The 18,202-nt window shown below is 44.9% G+C and overlaps 1 protein-coding gene across 1 annotated transcript in view; it reads left to right on the top strand.

Annotated features, from left to right (window-relative positions):
* The window catches only part of LOC135911819 (protein disulfide-isomerase TMX3-like), a 52,973-nt gene that overhangs the window by 17,114 nt on the left and 17,657 nt on the right, over window positions 1-18,202 (top strand). The window contains exons 8-9 of the mRNA XM_065444157.1: window positions 3,505-3,682; window positions 9,915-9,968. Coding sequence (XP_065300229.1) covers window positions 3,505-3,682; window positions 9,915-9,968 — 232 coding nt within the window. The remainder of the gene's footprint in view (window positions 1-3,504; window positions 3,683-9,914; window positions 9,969-18,202) is intronic.

Genomic DNA, 18,202 nt, shown 5'->3' with positions numbered 1-18,202 from the left:
CATAATGAATGCACTTTTCACAGATGCAAGTTTTATTAATGAGGTGTATGTCATAAAAAAGATATAAATTATCAAAATCAAGATTCTGGAATAAAATTGAACAAAGTTTGTAGACACGCTTGTATCTGCTAAGAAAAAATGAAACAAAAATTATGATATATACAAAATGTATTGTCATCTAATAGGCACTATTAGATGACAAAAATCAGGATTTTTCATTGAACAGGTGTTCCACTACAAAAAATTAGGTGCAAGCACTACATTTTGGCGTGCCAGGCTGCGGCCACCAATGTTCCAGGCTGGCTTGCGCCGTCGTCGCTCTGAGTCTAAGTCTGAATAAAAGGTAGCATCCTCAGACTCACTGCTGCTCAATCCATGGATAAAATCAGCCGCAAACGCAGTGGAATTGTGAGATCTGCGATCTTTCGAAGCACGCGCGCCGCTCCTGGAGGCGGCCATTTTTGCTTTCTGCTTTGACGATCGCCAAACTTCAGAGTGCATTAAAAAATTAATGCCTTGTGGGGAAAAAGCGAACTGCTTAGAAATCAGAAATATAGTTTCGTTCACATCCGATAGCGCAGTGTGTCCGTGAGTGGCGCGGAAAGCCTCAAAATTGGCATTTCAAACCATAGTTAGCGGGCTAACAATGCCGAATGGGCGTGGTACTGAAAGAGTTAACCCACATATCTTGCACCAGTTTCTTAACTCTTTCGGGACCGGGGAAAAAACAGGCAATTCTGATGGGTGTCAAAAATTATTTTTTATTACGAATAGTCATTACGCTATATTGCTGCAATGTTTATCAAAATGTAGCTAATTAGATGGTCTTTCATGCATAAAGAAAGGTTAGACTTAAAAGTGATATATAATATTTTTAAAAAAATCTCAAATTCAAGATTTGCTGAAAGAACAACATAAAAAAGTTGGAAAAGTCATGGATATAAAAGTGGAAAAACATAATAAAAAAAATTCAAGATATACAAAATGTGCTACAATGCCTCCTTTCTTGCTTGTGAAAATTTGGCACGCGTATCTACAACTGTCTTTTTTTTGTGTGAAATCTAGCTTGCACCAGTGGTCAGCCACTCAGGTCCCACGGTTCTTGTGCCACTCGACGAAGCAGTTCTGGGCAGTCGTAAAACACAAGTGAACTTGGCATGTGCTGCAAAAGACATTAGTTTTGAGCTCGATTTTCTTCTGCTCATAGCACAGCTTGCAGTTTCTGCGTTTTGCCACTTTTTCCGGCTTGTGGAGTGCATGTTTTGCGACGGGTGGTGGAGGCGTGTGTGCTTGCTTGGCACCGTCAAGATTCAGAAGCTGCCGAATGAGCTCTTCTCTAAAAGCTAGGTGGTCAAACCCGGCAGTGCGTGCCAGCTCAGGAATCTCTGGGTGCAATGTGCGGTGAGCTTGGAAGAGTACGAAACTGTTCACACATGCAATATCGATGCAGTGGAAGAACAGAGTCTTCCACCACCGTACGCTTCTCATGAGAACATTATAATATCCAATCATTTGATCCGATTTATCTACGCCTAGCATGCCAGCATTATAATCATGGATCAGCAGAGGCTTTGTTATAGATATCTGAGTCCAGGAGTTTTGCCTTCTTTCCCTTCTTTTTGCGGTGACCGTGTCATTTGCAGTATGAACCGTGCTCATCATGTTGACAACACGCCGGTCTTTCCACTGAAGGTACAGGATGTTCTGATCGCGCAACCATCGAATGTCGCCACGTCGAGCTTTTTTTTCCCACCGTGCATCCTTCAGTTCTGCAGGAAATCCTCGGCGATCCTTGCGTGTGGTTCCGCAAGCCAATGTTTTTCGGCTGAGAAGATGACTGAACAGGCTAGTAGAAGTGTAAAAATTGTCCATAAAGATCCTGTAGCCCTGATCAAGATATCTGTGACACAGCTGGCAAACTACGTCGAAAGCTAAGCCATGGGGCCCTGGCTGCTCACGCTTACCGGTATACACACTAAACTGCACAGTATATCCGGTGCCAGGGTCAGCTAGGACCCACAGCTTGTAGCCCCATTTTGTTACTTTATCTTTGATATACTGTCGGATGCCTGACCGCCCTTTCGATTTCACCATGCGCTCATCCACGGAAAGATCGCGATGTGGCTGGAAAAGATTCGCTGACACTTCGTTCATGTGTTGCAGGAGCCACCACATGTATCGGAGCTTTCCTCTTGAACTTTGAGTGACATCGTGCAAGTCTGCAACTTGCAACATTGCGAGTAGAGCTATGAACCGGCGTCGCCGCATGATCCGTGGTGGGAGCAGACCGCTGTACAGATCTCCTACGTTCCAATACAGCTTCAGCCGAGGAACCTTCACAACGCCCATGTAAATTACGAGTCCGATAAACTTTAGCATTTCACTTGGGGTGACTTCTTCCCAAGATCCATCGGAACAAGCATGCGTTGGTTTTTCCAAAATGTGAGTCCAAGCATACTTGTTCGTGTTGTCACAAATTGTTTCGATCACATTCATCGAGAAAAACAGAAGAAAGAAGTCCAGAGCAGTCAAGAATTTCTTTGATCCGCTTCTGAGCGCCACGCCCACTTCTGCGTCCAAGTACACGCCAGGTTCCCGTCGCGGCGAAAACTCAATCCGCTTCTGCGCTGGCGGCAGCAGATCATTGCCGTAGCTTGTTGAGACCCTATCAAGTAAAGATAAAATAATGAGAACATATAGCGAGCCCGTTCACCTACTCCAGAAAGAAATGAATGTGGAACTATGCTCACCTTCGGCTACTAGATGAAGTCCGTGGCTCATCATCATCCGAATCGGAGTTCGAAATAAAATCGGAGCTGCCGAAGTCGTCTTCAGACTCTTCGCTGCTCGGTTCATCAAAAAAATCCGTTGCCGAAGCAGCGGAATCGCGCGATTGACGGCGTTCTTTTCGAGCGACCGGACGCGAGCACGACGCCATTTTCCACTGCGTCCGCCGCCGCCGCAATCGAGAAAATTCTCTCTCGCGTATCGCCACCTGCTGGAAATGAAAGAAACTATGCCGAAACCGAGAGTCTAGTTCCTGACGACCTCCTAGATGGAGCTACATGTCCAAGCGCGCGGAAATTTGAACGGGGCAGTGCGCGCAAAACCGTCGATCATATATGATCGATGGCCTATGGGTCGGTCCCGAAAGTGTTAAATGGCTCAACTTTTGTTTTGTGCAACTCTGACCTCTGTAGAGGCTGGCTTTATTCTTAGAAGTGTTCTTGGGATTGTGTAGCTGCTTTTTCCCATATTTGCACTATGCAGTAACTTTTGCAGGCATTTGAAACTACACGTGCCATTCTGTAGGAACGAAAAATTTTGATGTATTGTGTATTCATACATATTTATTATGGAAACTTACTATGTGATAGTAAACCTAATTGTAGGTGTCATTTTCTTTTATTATAATTAAGTTATTGCAGTTACGCGGAGTGATTATTCCCTGTTCCTTTTGTCATGTGAATGACTTGCAGGTAATAAAAATTTTTTCTTTTACAGAAAACAGTGCTTTAGAACAAAACATGACATTTCTTGACTGGATGAATAGAGAAAGGTTTCCAACATTCCAAAAAATAACTTATGGCAATTTTCACCAAATACTGAAGACAGGAAAAAAGATCGTGACTGCAGTTCTGGAGGAGAACCAGATTGGGAAAGTTACCATGCGTATGCAAGAGTAAGTAGCTTTAACTTATTCCCTTACTTTGACTACACTGAGAGTGGATAAAACCTGTCCAGTGCAGTCCACTTATAATGATATCGAGAAAAACAAAAAATATGACCTTTGTAACCGATGATCGCTGTAGCTGCACTGCCATAAAAGAAAAGCTTCTGAACGTAGCTTTGTAGCTCCGAACCCGAATTCACCACTTGCACTAAAGGATAGATGTAGAAACCAGGCTGTGAAAAACAAAACTTTATTTCCAGCACCAAAGATTGTGTCAAGCAATAGGCTCTCTATATTGAAGTACAGACGAACCGATTTATAACAATATTCAAGTGCCACGAACAGTCGAACCGATTTATAACAATATTCAAGTGCCACGAAAATTCCATCGTTATAACTAATAATTGTTATAACCGGGTTGCATGAAAAAGTAAAAAAAGGGGGATGGCAGAGCTGATGTGAGGAAACTATAATAGCAGGGAGGTCAGTGCCCCTCCCCAGCACCTTCCTCCATCCAGCTGCTGATTGTGTTCACTCGTTTAACTGTTTCCTGGGAGCTCCGATCGCGTGTAACAAGCCCCAGCTGTCGGCGTTAAAGAATGGCACTGCTATAACAACTGCAAAGAGGGGACACGGATGGCACGCAATATGTGAGCACCGCCAAGGCATCACTTTGGTGGCCCCAAAAGGGGCCTCTTAAAAATTGCCAGAAGGCTGCCGCAGCAGCCTGTCAGCTTGAGAAAACCAGAAGGAATGCTTAGGCGAGATCGCCACAAGCATCTTGCCATGCACTTCTCATTGGCTTGCACGAGAAAACCCTATGTCCATCAGCCTTTGCATGCTTTACATGAAGCTTGCCTACGTCCTCCAAGGCATCCAGGTGCTCCACATAGTGCAGTGGAAAGTTCCTCGCAAAAACAAAGCCCCGGAGGGACTGAATCATCTGCCGGGCCATCTGCGAGGACAACGTTAAGGCAGCCTGCCCTACTGCGTCATCGCTGCCGTCGTCGCTGTTGCTATCTGATGCAAGCACGTTCACGACGGTCGCGTCATTGGTTAGAAGCACTTAGTTTCCAAATCAATAGCTGTGCACTTTCTTTTCTTCGGCAATGTCACGCATTGCTGATGATTAGCGGGTGGATCAGCCATCTTCGTTTCGGCGGCGAGTCAAACCAACTGTTGGTCAAACGAGGCTGAGAAACCATGTGGCCAGGAATGATTTCGACGCAACCAACAAAAATGAACGCGAGCAATTAAGCTGTTTGCGGAACTGTGCTGCATGAGGAGCCAGCGAGCAACCTTTGAGCAACCTGCGAGCATGGCAGTTGACGCAATCCATTCGTGTTTCGGAGGGTGGGATGGCTTGTAGCTACGGCCGCAGCCCATTCGTGTTTGGAGGGGCGGAAGGGCAACGGGAGAAGGGTGCACGGCGGCTGTTGGAGCAGCGGCCCATCTTGCAGCAGCTCGAATTTCTCATTTTCTTTTTTTTTTTCTTTTCAAGGGTTTCGCATTTCACTACCTTTCGGCTGGGACACCAGATTTTATCGTTATAACCGATAATGCTGCATCGGGGCATTGTAGTAAGCGGGTTATTTCACCATGGAACACATACAAAAGTTGACGGTACAGCAGCTTCTCATTGTTATAACCGATATATTGTTAAAACCGGTATCGCTGTAAGTGGGTTCGACTGTAGTCTAAAATCTGCACTTACTTTCGTGGCAGTTTCAGCTTCACAACTGCCATGTGCAACGCTTCCAGCTGCTGCACGCACACTTACGGTAATCCTTTAGAACGCATAAAATCAGTTAACGAGTTGAGCGACGACAGTGCGCTTTGTGTGGCATTGAGATCGGGGTCATAGAGCCACTGTCAATCTTGTTGTCACTGTTGCTGCTGCTGTCACCATCGTCGTACAATGTTGCCATCTGTAGTGACAGCACATTTTCGGCAATTGCCTCGTTAGTGATCTCATCGCAGAACGAGGCAGCACTATCTGCACTCAAAAACTCCTCCATCGACACACCACCTGTGTCACCAGTACCGTTGGCTCCCAGAGCTCTGTTATGTCTACGGCTTCGATTGTGTTGGTCTCGCTATCAAGGAAGTGTGTTTGGGGGGTGGGGGTGTTTCTCCTGGCACGTAAAGCCCGCCTTATTGAAGCAGTTTTGTATGGTGGACTGCTTCAGTTCATACCACGCACCGTAGACGAAGCGCACAGCCTTCAAAAGACTGATCTTCATGTTAGAGGACCTGTGTGCATGGCCCGACGTGCCAGGAGCTGAGCGGTCATTGACCTAGATTATCCACTCTATTATGTGCCGCCAATACAAAGCTTTAAAATTGGCTATCACGCCGGTGTCCAACAGCTACAGGCATGTCGTCATATTGGGAGGCACAAACATCAACTCCACAGATGTCAGCTTCGGGCTAACGCTGTGTGCGTTGCAGTTGTCGATTAGCAACACTACTTTTCTCCCTTGGCTTTCAATTATGCTGTCTAACTCGATTAGCCATTCCTCAAACAGGTCACAGGTCATCCACGCCTTCTTATTACTACGATAGCGGACCAGGATGTGCTGATTCTTGAAGCATGCTGGCTTCTTTGATCTCCCGATCACAAAAGGCTTAAGGCGACGGCTCCTGTCAGTGGTAACACACAGCAACACAGTCACGCTAAGTTTCGCGTTCTTCCTGCGATCTACTTTAATAGTGTGTCTTCAACGGCAACATTTGAAGAAAAAAAAAAACAGCAGTTTTGTCACATTTGTCTATGTCTTCCGTCGCGAAGCTTGCCAGCACGCTAGGCAGCTTTGTCATTAGCCACTGCTGCTTCGCCTGTGTATCCAGAGACGCCGCTTCCCCTGCTATGTTATTATAAATGATGCCGTGCCGATCTTTAAACTGCTGGATCCTGCCTTCTCCAGGTTTAAAATTTGACCGTCTAAGAAGAAAAGTGAAGTTTTTTGCTTCGGCAACAAGTATTGGCCCACTGATGGGCACATAATGCACGCGGGTTGTCATGAACAGCTGGTAAAGCGACTCTTCGACATTGCGTACAAAGGTTCCCCAACCATTTTCCGCTGATTGCCAGGACCACTAATAGTTCCTGCCTCCACAATCTTGGTGCTCCCGGTATTCAGGACGGTCGATATAGTCAACTGAGTGAGCTCATATTTCTTCACGAGGGCGCTCAGCTTGAAGCTGCGTTGAGAGTCCTGCTGAATTTGCATCTTCATGTCAGGCGACACAGCTTCGTGCTTTGTCAACGCCATCTTCAAGCTGGGCTGCAGTGATGTTCCGTACCTTGCAGAAGAATTCCCATTCCTGTACACCAAAATTCTTTATTTGTGACAATTTTCCCTGCATTGTTCCAAAACTGTCCCTGTAAATGTCCCTGCACATGTACACACACATAGGTTAGGTGCATAAGAGGGTGTCTTGGCAACTGTAGGTAAAGTCATGTTCAAGAACATTATACGGTTTATTTTACATCTCAGTTGGACAGCAATATATTGAGATCTCAAATTTCTAATGTAGAACTTTGTAACGTCATTGCTCGACATATCTTCCGCATAATCCGAGCTAAAGCATCAAATCAACTAGCACTGGTGGCTCGCAGCATTTTAGCGATTCTGACTAAATCACGTTATTGAATACTAATGTAGCCAACTGCAGTCCCCATTTTGTACCCAACAGTACAACAGCTTGTCAAGAACAAAGGTTATTAGAACGTTAAGCTAGCTGACTTGAAGTTTGGCCTGTGTACTTAGAAGTGTTTGCTGTGGTTTGTCAAAGTGATGGCTTGCTCAATGGCATAATTCTGATATTTACTTTATCAATCTTAAGATTTCCTACAATATCTCATAAATTCCCTTTATCTCACCTGCCGTGGTTGCTCAGTGGATATGGTGTTGGGCTGCTCAGCACGAGGTCGCGGGATCGAATCCCGGCCACGGCGGCCGCATTTCGATGGGGGCGAAATGCGAAAACACCCGTGTACTTAGATTTAGGTGCACGTTAAAGAACCCCAGGTGGTCGAAATTTCCGGAGTCCTCCACTACAGCGTGCCTCATAATCAGAAAGTGGTTTTGGCACGTAAAACCCCATAATTTTTTTTTCCCTTTATCTCTTTCATCCAAAATTGTGGCTGAAAATTTCCCCTAAAAAAGAAAATTCCCTGCACGGAACATCACTAATGGGCTGTCTGCTGCTTCGGTGGCTTCAGCTGCGAAGCTACTTTTGGGCTTTCTGAGAAAGAGACTGAGTGGGGGGACGGGCACCACTGCACTGCTTTGCTTTACGCCCCCCCCCCCCCCCCCTTCCTCTCCCTCACTCTTTGGTGCCATTGTGGGTGACGCGCAAAAACTTGAAGCAGCTGGTGCCATCTTGTGGTGTGCTGTGCCAACTCGCGATGCTCTCTGGTGCATGAGTGGTAGGAGCAGAACGTGCTGTGCGGTAGTGGTGGCAGATACGAACTCGCATAGGTACACTTACCACCCTTTCTGAGCATTGTTTGTTTCAGGGGAACTAAGCAACGCAACTGTCACCATATGGAAAACGTCATCCAGATGGCATAATTTTGATCGTTATATCCGATATGTGGTGAATAACTTATATTTATACATACCGTATTTATTTGGATCTAGGCCGATAGCTTTTTTCAAATAATTAGATACCAAACCTTATGGTCAACTTAGATTTGAGGATTTAAAAAAACACACCAGTTTGTAATTGAAAATAATAAATATAGTGCATAGCTAGTGTCATCTGGAAAAGTCGGTATCGCAGCCGCTATTAACCCCCGCCAGTCGCCAACTGGAGTACACTAGCGACGTCGCTATTTTGAGCTGTGTTGTATTGGCATGTGGCGTAGCCCATAGCGTGGCGTCGTCATAATGGCGCCAAACAGGCGATGCCACTGTAGTGCCGCCATAGAGAAATGATTGTGCCGCTTTCAAACGAAGTTTTGTGCTAGCCGCAGAGGCATCGTCAAATGTTCAAGCTGGGAGGACTTAAGCATCGATGAGAAAAACGTCCGTCGTTGGAAGTGGCAACAGGGGACGCTTTTGCTTGTGCCGCAACAAGGAGATAAGTGATAAGCGCGCGATAACAGAGAGGAGCTGTTCATCGAGATCGCACAGTGCTTTGATGCATCCGAGCCATGCTGCACTGTCTGTGCATGCATGGGCGTGCGGACGTAAGATTGCGCGCGTCCGCATGCGTGCGTGTGGTCTGGGCTATAGCGACGAGGCTAGCAGCAATGATAATGTGGAGTGAGCTCGGCATGTTCATATTAAAGAAATGCTGTTTGCATTTTTTTAACGCTGTCCTCATTTTTTTGTTCAGCCTACATTCACGGTAAGGTTTAAATTTTTTCTGGCTTTGGACATTTGGGGGTTTGGCTTATAATCGGAGCCTGCCTAGACTTGAGTAAATACGGTATATGGTTTTTTTCCCCCCATAGACCTAATGCATAAGATGACACACTTATGTCGATCCATCGTTATAAGCAATCTATCATTATATGTGGTATCGTTATAAGTGGGCTGCACTGTACTATAATTATTGTCATACTTAATGATTCACGGTATTGTAGTTTTTGCTTGTCTCATGAATGCTTTTCTGATATCATCTTAGTGTGTACTGTAGTGACCACTGTTGAATGCTTACTATGAACTTTTCTTTCTACGCAATACAGATGTCACATATCCTAAACCTCTGTATTTTGTGACAGTGATTCCTCAAAGTGTTCTTGTGATAAACTGGAGGAAAATAAAAGTCACAACTTTTGATACTGCCTTGCCTATGCTGAGACTCCGTTCAGAATCTCTTTCGAAGTTTTTTTTCTGTTATCATTTTTCATAGTGTATAGAGCCTGATTTGCTCGCAAAGAACAGTTACTTCACAGTGAATGTAACAAAAACGTAACCATGTGGTCGGGCATTGCATGTATGCCGTGTGCTGTCATACACTGACCATGGTGACTGTTAGATTACTAATGTCTAGGCGTGATTTAGGCAAGTACATGGAGCAAGTAAAATGCATGATAAAGTGCTGGAACATCAAGCTGCAGTCTTTTTCAGAATTATCAAGATAGGGTCTTGCACCCAGCTGTCTTGCAGCAGGGATGCATAGTATTTGGGCTGTCTTGTGCTTTTATGTAACTAGTGACATTGCAGCAAAGAACCATTGTTCTTGATACATACCCAATACATTTTCTATGTATCTTTTGTTTCAGATTCAAAGACATGCTCGAAGCAATTGCTTTGAATACACGGGAGTTATTCCATGAGTAAGTTATAGAAGAATAGAGTGAAAATATTTTAATTAGGGATGTGCGAATATTTGAAAAGTTTGAATATTATCGAATATTATATCTTTATTATTCATATTCAATTAAAAAAATGCATATTCAAATCAAATCAAATATATTTCTGGCTGTGCGGGAGCAAACACAGTTTTTAGCATTTGTTTCTGTCTAATCTAAGAATATTGGGTTGATTTGGTCCTGAATTTTACGATGATCTCGTTCAGCTAGCAAAATTTTGCCTGTAAAGCACACTTAACCACTAAACATCTTGACTTTGCGGAAAGCCAGCCTCTCAGTAGCAAGGGGCACGGGTTTGCGGACAGCGAGGGTGCACTTTGTTGTTGTATGCTTTTTCTTGCAGTGCCACCCGCAATTTTGAGCTTATTGCTTGACAGCAAGTACGATGAGTGACCACTGGCACAGGGTCAAATGCCTCTGATCTTATGGGCATTTGATGCGGTATAATAAGGTACAGGCTGGCGAGGACAGCTAGTAGGAATTACTTAATTTTCCAAATTAACATGAGCCAAATACATAATTTTTTAGTATAACGGCTTACTAGTCTAGTTTTTTAACATTGACAATGTAATTGTAGTTTTCCAAAATAATAGTTAAACCCAATGTGCTAATAAATGCATGTTCATATCATTGTTCGATATGATATTCAAAGCTACGTACAGTTAAACCTCAATATAACGAAGTCGGTAAAATTGGAATTTTCGTTCGTTATATAGAAATATTGTTGTATTGAAATTCGATCCTTTGTACAAATAAGTACAGTCGCTGATCGATTTTTCTTACATGGAAAGGGGCCACAAAATTTTCTAAATTATCGGGCAATTGAAAAAAGCAAGTTTGAATGAGAGAACAATTCATTTTGAGAAATTTGGGAGTCGGCAATGAATGATATGGTTTAACGCCATGTAACATCAACAATATCTTCACATAGGTGGTATGAATTAAGTGAATCCGGCCACACTTTCATGTGCACTCCGCCCCCACGGCTGATAGTGTCACATGTAGGGACGACGCTATCAGGAAATTGCTGGCAGCGGGGAGCGAATGCTTCGTCTACCTCTCACCCCAACACGTCACTGAAATTCGAGATTATGCAACCTCCAATATTAAACACAGGGAAGACAGCTTACATAGTGCCACGCCATTTTGGCACGCCCACTCTTTGCACACGCGGCAGATTACCTCAAAAGCAGGGTACGCAGCTGCGTATGCGCTCAGCCGTACTTAGAGCCATGCGCAGCCATGGGATGTGTGCCTGAAACCGAAATGCACGCCAACTTGCCCTCCACTCCGCCCCCTCACGCACGCTTGATCGAGTACTGCGAGCGAGCTCCCCTCTCTCTCTTTCCCTTTGCTCATGTGTGAAGGTGTCACTTGTGAAGCCACCATCTTGCCTCACACTCGCACACTTCCACTCACACCTAAAGCACACCGTGCATGGGGCGTGATAGGATCGTATCGCACTAGGACTTCATACGAAACATGATGCGGCTCTTGTGTCGCCCCAGGTTGATTCGAGAGGTGCATTTGCAAGCAGCTGCGTGTAATTCGATCATTTGACCATCTGCGTCCGTGGAAGTTGCCAGTTATTGTCTCGGTATTCCTTCACAGGAGCAGTGAAATTTTGTTATAAAATCCCATACAAACACACTTCATTATATTGAGGTTTTTAAAGAATACATGGTGTTCTATGGACAAGAGGTTATGAAAAGTTAAATACTTCTATATTAAGGTTCGTTATATCAAGGTTTAACTGTATTCATATTTGATTCATATTCGAGAATTTTAATATTCGTACACCCCAAATTCTAATATACATTGCATGTGCAGCTACCTCTGTTATAATTTTTTATAAAATGTGGGTGGGGTGAGAAAGGACCATTAGTTCTAATGAACCGGTACATGACCAGTGGTCAATATTAAAGTACATTATTTGCGTCTGAATGGTTGTGCCTAGCAACCCATTAATTACTAACATGCTACTTCGCTCTCTTGGGCTCAATGTCATAGGGAAAGAACACTTTACTGCTTCTGTAGTATGGCACTTTCAATGATCATTGACACAACGATTCTTGATTCAATGACAGTGACACTATTCAAGTACACTTGATTCTAGCCAGTGAGTGCTGGCTGACTTATTTCATTGCAGCTTGTAACAAAACTGTCACCTGGTGTGGTTGCTTAGTGGCTTAAGTGTTGCGCTGCTAAGCATGAGGTTGCAGGATGAAATCCCGGCCATGGCAGTCACATTTTGATGGGGCTGAAATGCAAAGACACCCATATACTTAGATTTCAGTGCATGTTGAAGAACCTCAGGTTGTCAAAATTAATCTAGTGTCTCCCACTACAGTGTGCCTCATAATAAATCACATCATGGCTTTGGCATGTAAAACCCATAATTTAATTTTAATTAAAACTGTCACTCCCTTTGCTGTCCTTAGTAAGCAACTAATTGCTAATCAAAAAGAAAACTGTATCAATAAGCTGTGAATTTAGTGCTCATTGACCGTAGGTACACTACCATTCTCAATTGCAATCAAACCCAGTACTGCTTGATTCATCAGGCGTATCGGTGCTCGTTCTGTGATATAGAGACGGCAGGTGCACACGTGTATAATTATAGGAAACATACCATGTCCTGTAACAGTTGCCCCTTCAATCTCCTGGTATGCTTCGCTGCGTAAGACTGCTGTATCGGGGTGAAATTGACTTTCGGGAGTTGGCATTATGCAATGCACTGTGCTTTCCGCGCTCTGAAGACATTGGCGAGGATTAAAAAAGTGGAGTCAGTGCCATTTCTAACAGCGGCTATCTGCGTGTGAGAGCGCCGGCTCAAGGTGGCACGATAATCAAAATGGCGGCAGTGGTAGCTTCGATTAATGCTGTTTCGGACCTACGGTCATGGCAAAAAGTCTGGAAAGTCGTACGGCGAAGGTTTTTTGCATCTGAAATTTCAGACATTCTTATACATTGACTCTAGGAGATACATGGCGGTGCCGTGACACTAACAGAAGTAATCGGTGATGCGCGCCTGCACATACCTGTGCACAAATTTCCGCCATGGTTTTTCTTTTTTTTTTCTTTGCGCGTGGCGTTGAAGAATCCCTCCTAAGCTCTTCCTCTATGGTGGGGTTGGAGGAATGCTGGTAGAAGGCGCCACCGTGTGATTTAGCACGCTGCTGAGAGCATTGTCGGAATGCAGTAGGTTCGAATTAACCATCGCAAATGCTTGCGTGTTCAAATTACCAGGCCTTTTCACCCATTTGAATACATGTAACTTTGTTGGAACCGCAGCAACAGTTCAAATGAACTGAAAGTTTGAATTAAGCATGTTCGAATTAACGAAATTTGACTGTATATGCTGCGATGACGCACGAAAACCAAAGGTAACTCTTATAGTTAAGTTGTATTCAAGGGCAATATTCTCGAGCAGTCATTTCCGGTAGTGCATCATCTTCAAGATATTTCATGCGTCTCTACATCCGACGCGTCGAAGTAGATAGACAATATTCTTTCTGACACAGTGCCAGAAATGAGCAGGAACCACATGCTGCATTTGTCACGAAGGAGAACGCGATGCGGCAGCAAGCCATGCAGGAATCCAATGCCGCCATAGCGAAATGGGCGAAGCTTTATCATGGCCACAGTCTGGCCTGTCAGGCTGTGAGTTTATGCACACTTAGCACCGACCCCTCCTAGCCCCTCTAGCCCGGCCATGCAAAGCCTCAGCTACTTATCGTCCTTTACTACAGATGGCAGTAGTTGTCTGATCGATCTGAGTGGTCACTGAGTTCAGTGCTTCCATCATGCCATGCTGAAGTCTGATACGTCGTGCAGGAGATGCTAAGATGGCTAAAATTTTGCCCTGTGTTTTAAACTTTACCCAGAGCAGCGTGGTGATCAGTTGCCGTGGCGCTAGCGAATAAGTGCACAGCGAGTGAGTGCTTCATTGTTTGTCGAAGGTGTAAACGCAACATGCTTGCTTCAGTGGACCTGAACAGCTTGCTGCTGGCCAGCCAAGCTAGCGCGCAATGGACCCTGTTACAGCTGCTCCAGCGTGCAATAGAACATGTTCTATTTCAGCGCCAGCCACACTGGACTAGAGCGTCCAGTTTTCGCCAATTTAGCATAACAGCGCCATGCATGGATTGCGTCTGCATTAAGCTGGACTATACCGTACCTTTAACTTGGCCACCAAAATGCGCTCTTCTTCAAGGGAAGCAGAACGCATCGAGGCCCTGCTGTTGATTGTAAACAATCAGATAGAGAAAATTGGCTGGACTTGGAGAATACTCCACATTAAAAAACATCACGGGCATGCGACAGCGCTGTCATAGCACATGAAGCAGCTAACACAGTATAGTAACTCTGTGGCTAGCATGCGGAACAAGCAAGGAAAGCTGACAGCAGAGGCACCAGTTCTCCACATTCTTCACTGTATGTCACTTCTGCCTGGCGATAATGGTGGCATATTTTTTAAGTTTCAGTATGAAAAACATCTATTTTTGCGAGTTCTTTGTGATGCAGTGACCTGTATCTAAAACGTAAGATTTTGCACAGAGGCTGTTGCACGTATAAATTGTCTGAAATTGGGCTTTCTACGTGGGCAAAAATTTCGTTGCAGTTGGCCTTTAACAACAACCCTGCTAGCTATGAGAAATTTAAGTATATATGAATCTAGATGCATAGTATGCTGTACTCTTATTAAAGAGAAAACCAAATTAGTAGGCCTTGTTGGGTCTTGGGGTAGCATTTAGGCAAGGAATCCTTCAGGCACAGGGGGGAGTATGCCTGGGAGCATGAGTGAAAGATACGGGGTTTATTTTACATAATTTACATATTGAGACAAGTAGTCAGATTCTAGTTGGAACACGCGTCTGCAGACATCAGGACACGTCACCACACACCAAAGGTGTCTGCTTTTTAAAGCAGTTCTTCTTCCCTAGTTCCCTACACAAGGGAATACGATGACCTTGTTGCAGCCAGTCAGAGGGGTTGTACTGTTCACAGAACACTGCCTCTGATATCCAGACTTCGAAGCAAGGACAAGGAAATCTGGAAACGGGTGTTCATGCTCTTTCTATGAAAGTTGTCGACCTGGTTCCTTGCTCTCTGTGACAGTCATTTTGTCAGGGTCAGGAGACTCGTCTTCACTCTTGTTACCACTTCCATGGGGAACGGCGGACGTTTTTGCTTCTAAGTGAGCTTATTTATTTGTGCGTGACAGTCTGTCAGGCCCCATTGGCAGGCTGGCGAGCGCTGATAAAGCCTTGGGGGAAGCACCCAAAGAATGCGCACTGCCAATTTGGGGTGCTTGTTTGCCTGTCGCAGTCGGTGTCGGGCACTGTCGCCATCTGGGAGGCGCTAATGAAAGGGGCTGCCTAGGGGGAAACGTCCAAAGAAGGCTCATTGCCAGATGGAGGCGTAACAGCCTGCGCTGATAACAACTCAGTTTGTATAAGCAACCGGGAAAATATCTTTTATCAATGGAATATCTGTCAAATAGAATTGAGTGCTTTTTCCCTCTGAAGCTGAAGAAATAGCGAAGTTGTCCTAAATGCCACAGGGGTTTTCAGTTTTATAGTGAACCATACTGTGCTTAATTGCAATTTTCTATTCCTAAGAAAGATTGCTTTCCAGTTTTCCTCCAGGAAACGGGAAGTTTTTTTTCCATATTTATGACAGGTGCTTTCTTTCGGTTATCGTCAGCTTGTTGTAAGACCAATCTGTGCGACAGAAAAAAATTGGGAATGCGCATCACGTCATTCGGCACCGCTCCGCACGGTCATCGGCGCGTCACGGGTCGACCGTGGTAGGTGCCGACGATAAGGGGCTCTTAAATCAGGGAGGCCCACGGCAATTTCACGCGCCATCGCATCGTGCGGTGGTCGCAATGCTTTTGCATTCATCCACGTAGGGATAATTAAGTGCCCTTTCAATTTCAGAGTGCACCTCTTAGTAGGTGCCTGTTACTGCGGCGAGCATCGGCGTGCCTCGGCATTGTAGCTCGACGTAACCGAGTGAACGAGCACAGCGAGTGATGAAAGCGAACGGGGAACAGCATGGAGGATGCAAGATGCGAGGAGGAAAACGGAGAGTAGGGTACAGCGGAACCATGAGGCGGAATGCGGAGGAGGGTATAGTGAAAGCGTGAGAAGAAAAGCGTAGTGTGGCGACACTGACTATGAGATGGCACCAGAGTAACGGCCATTGTCTGGGAGGTCTGTCGGCGGCTACTGCTGTGAATTGCGCGCACGTGTCACCCACGCATCACCCACGCACTAGCTCTTGCAATCTCCAGATTAGCGAGGCAGTCACACTGCACTTCGCTCCATTTGCAACTTGCCACATTAGACAGAGTGTCTGCACCAGCCATTATATAGTGAAATGAAAACACATCTTAGAGCTGTGCTCAAATTTTGCATTAGGGAGCGTAATCGTCAGTGAATTTTGCGTTTGCTTCTATCTACTGTTTGTGTAAATGCATCTGCAGCTGGGGGTCAGCACGCTGCCGCATATTTTCGGGCCCACCATGTAAATCCAAAGCTAGTCTTGTGATGGGTCGCTTGAAGCTACAGAAAGAGACTTGTGTGTGCCTGCGAACGGGGTTCAGAATGAGGGGCCACCGTATGGTATTTCGCAAAGATTGCCGCCATGAACATGCAACGGTCATCCTGTGCACTTGCTTTTGTCGGCTTTCTCAGGGTCGTGCGACCACTGTGGATAGATATGCATTGCTTCAGTGACCCTAACTTTAGTCGCCAACAACCGAGAACGAATCTCCAATTAGGCCTAATGTGCTAGACAGTGTGGCCAATGGTGTGGCCAGGACAAAAAATTCTCCACTGGCCATTGTGATAATGGGCCGCAAACCGTTGGGGAAAGCTTGTCACTAATATGTTCCTACGGATTCCCTATCACTGATCGGTCGCGAAATCGCGCGTATGGGTTAGAGTGACGGCCATTGAAGTGCCGTTTGGGTTTGAGATCGACCAGCTGGCAAATACCGTGAGCACATGTGCCAAGTTCGTCTGTGTGGTCGCATGTGAGTACAGAGCTCTCGCTGTGTGAACCTGCGTGCATGAACACTGAACTCGCGTATATGATGCAATCAGCGTGTCTTCCGGTGGCTAATCAGACCAATATTTGAACATACATACTTTCGTGCTTTCCATACGCACTGCTGTTGTTCCCTCTGTTCACATTGTGTTAATCGTTTTGAACGCTATCATCGACCTGGGTGAAACTTGTACTAATAGAGATCGCGTGCCGTGAGAATGATGTGCGCATTAAGGCACCGACCGCGGCCGGGTGATTCACCGAAGGTATCGATATTTGAAAAATCGAATATTCAAAATATGGGATGTTACATATTTGATTCGCGAATTGAATTATTGGAATGTTCTCTATTTGAATAAAAATTGGGTGTTCAAGTATTTGCACAACCCTAGTTAAAAGCAATGTCAAGTAGGTCAAGGGTGCACAGCTGTTTGGTATTGGCCAAGAAAAAAGTATAGCCAAGAATTTGAGTCATACATATTGAAGCAATGTTCTTGTCCATAATTATTTATATAAGGTATTCCAGATTAGCTGTATTGTATTTTTTTTTATAAAGCTTCATTTACACTGACTGCTTTTTACATTTTTCAAAATGCATAGTGAAAGGCAACTTCCTACTTTGGGTATCCTTAGTGCTAGCTGAATAATATTGGGCCACCTTTACTATTTAAAGATGTTACCAGGTAGTAAATTGGGTTTTTCATATTTGTCACTTGGTGAGTTTGTTATGCTCGTGAGGTGTTCACATGTGATGGCACTCATGTCATGCATGCTGCTACATTGAGGAAATCCGGCTTGTAGGGAGAGTTAGTGCGCAACTGTTCACATGTGATGGTGCTGATGTGAGTGCTCATGGTACATCATTCTACTCGTGTCTAGTTTGCAGACCTTTATTTATAGGCGGCTGTGATACAGTGGTGATGCCTCTGCGTAAATGCTTGAAATTGTTGAGGCCCTATGAATCCAATGCAGATTCTTCACATCTGTCTACCGATATCAAGAAAGTTAGGGCATTCCGTGCTGTTGCAAGAGAATTAAGGAGAAATGTATTGAAAGCGTTGCCTAGAACTTGCAGTGGCACCACACGCTGATTGTGCTTAAAATTTGAGCGAGAATCAGCTTCACTTAGGCATTTATAG

Source organism: Dermacentor albipictus, chromosome 1 (assembly GCF_038994185.2).
Source record: "Dermacentor albipictus isolate Rhodes 1998 colony chromosome 1, USDA_Dalb.pri_finalv2, whole genome shotgun sequence".
Taxonomy (NCBI): Eukaryota; Metazoa; Arthropoda; class Arachnida; order Ixodida; family Ixodidae; genus Dermacentor; species Dermacentor albipictus.
The sequence above is the reverse complement of the archived record's forward strand: the minus strand, read 5'-3'. Positions and strand labels throughout refer to the sequence as shown.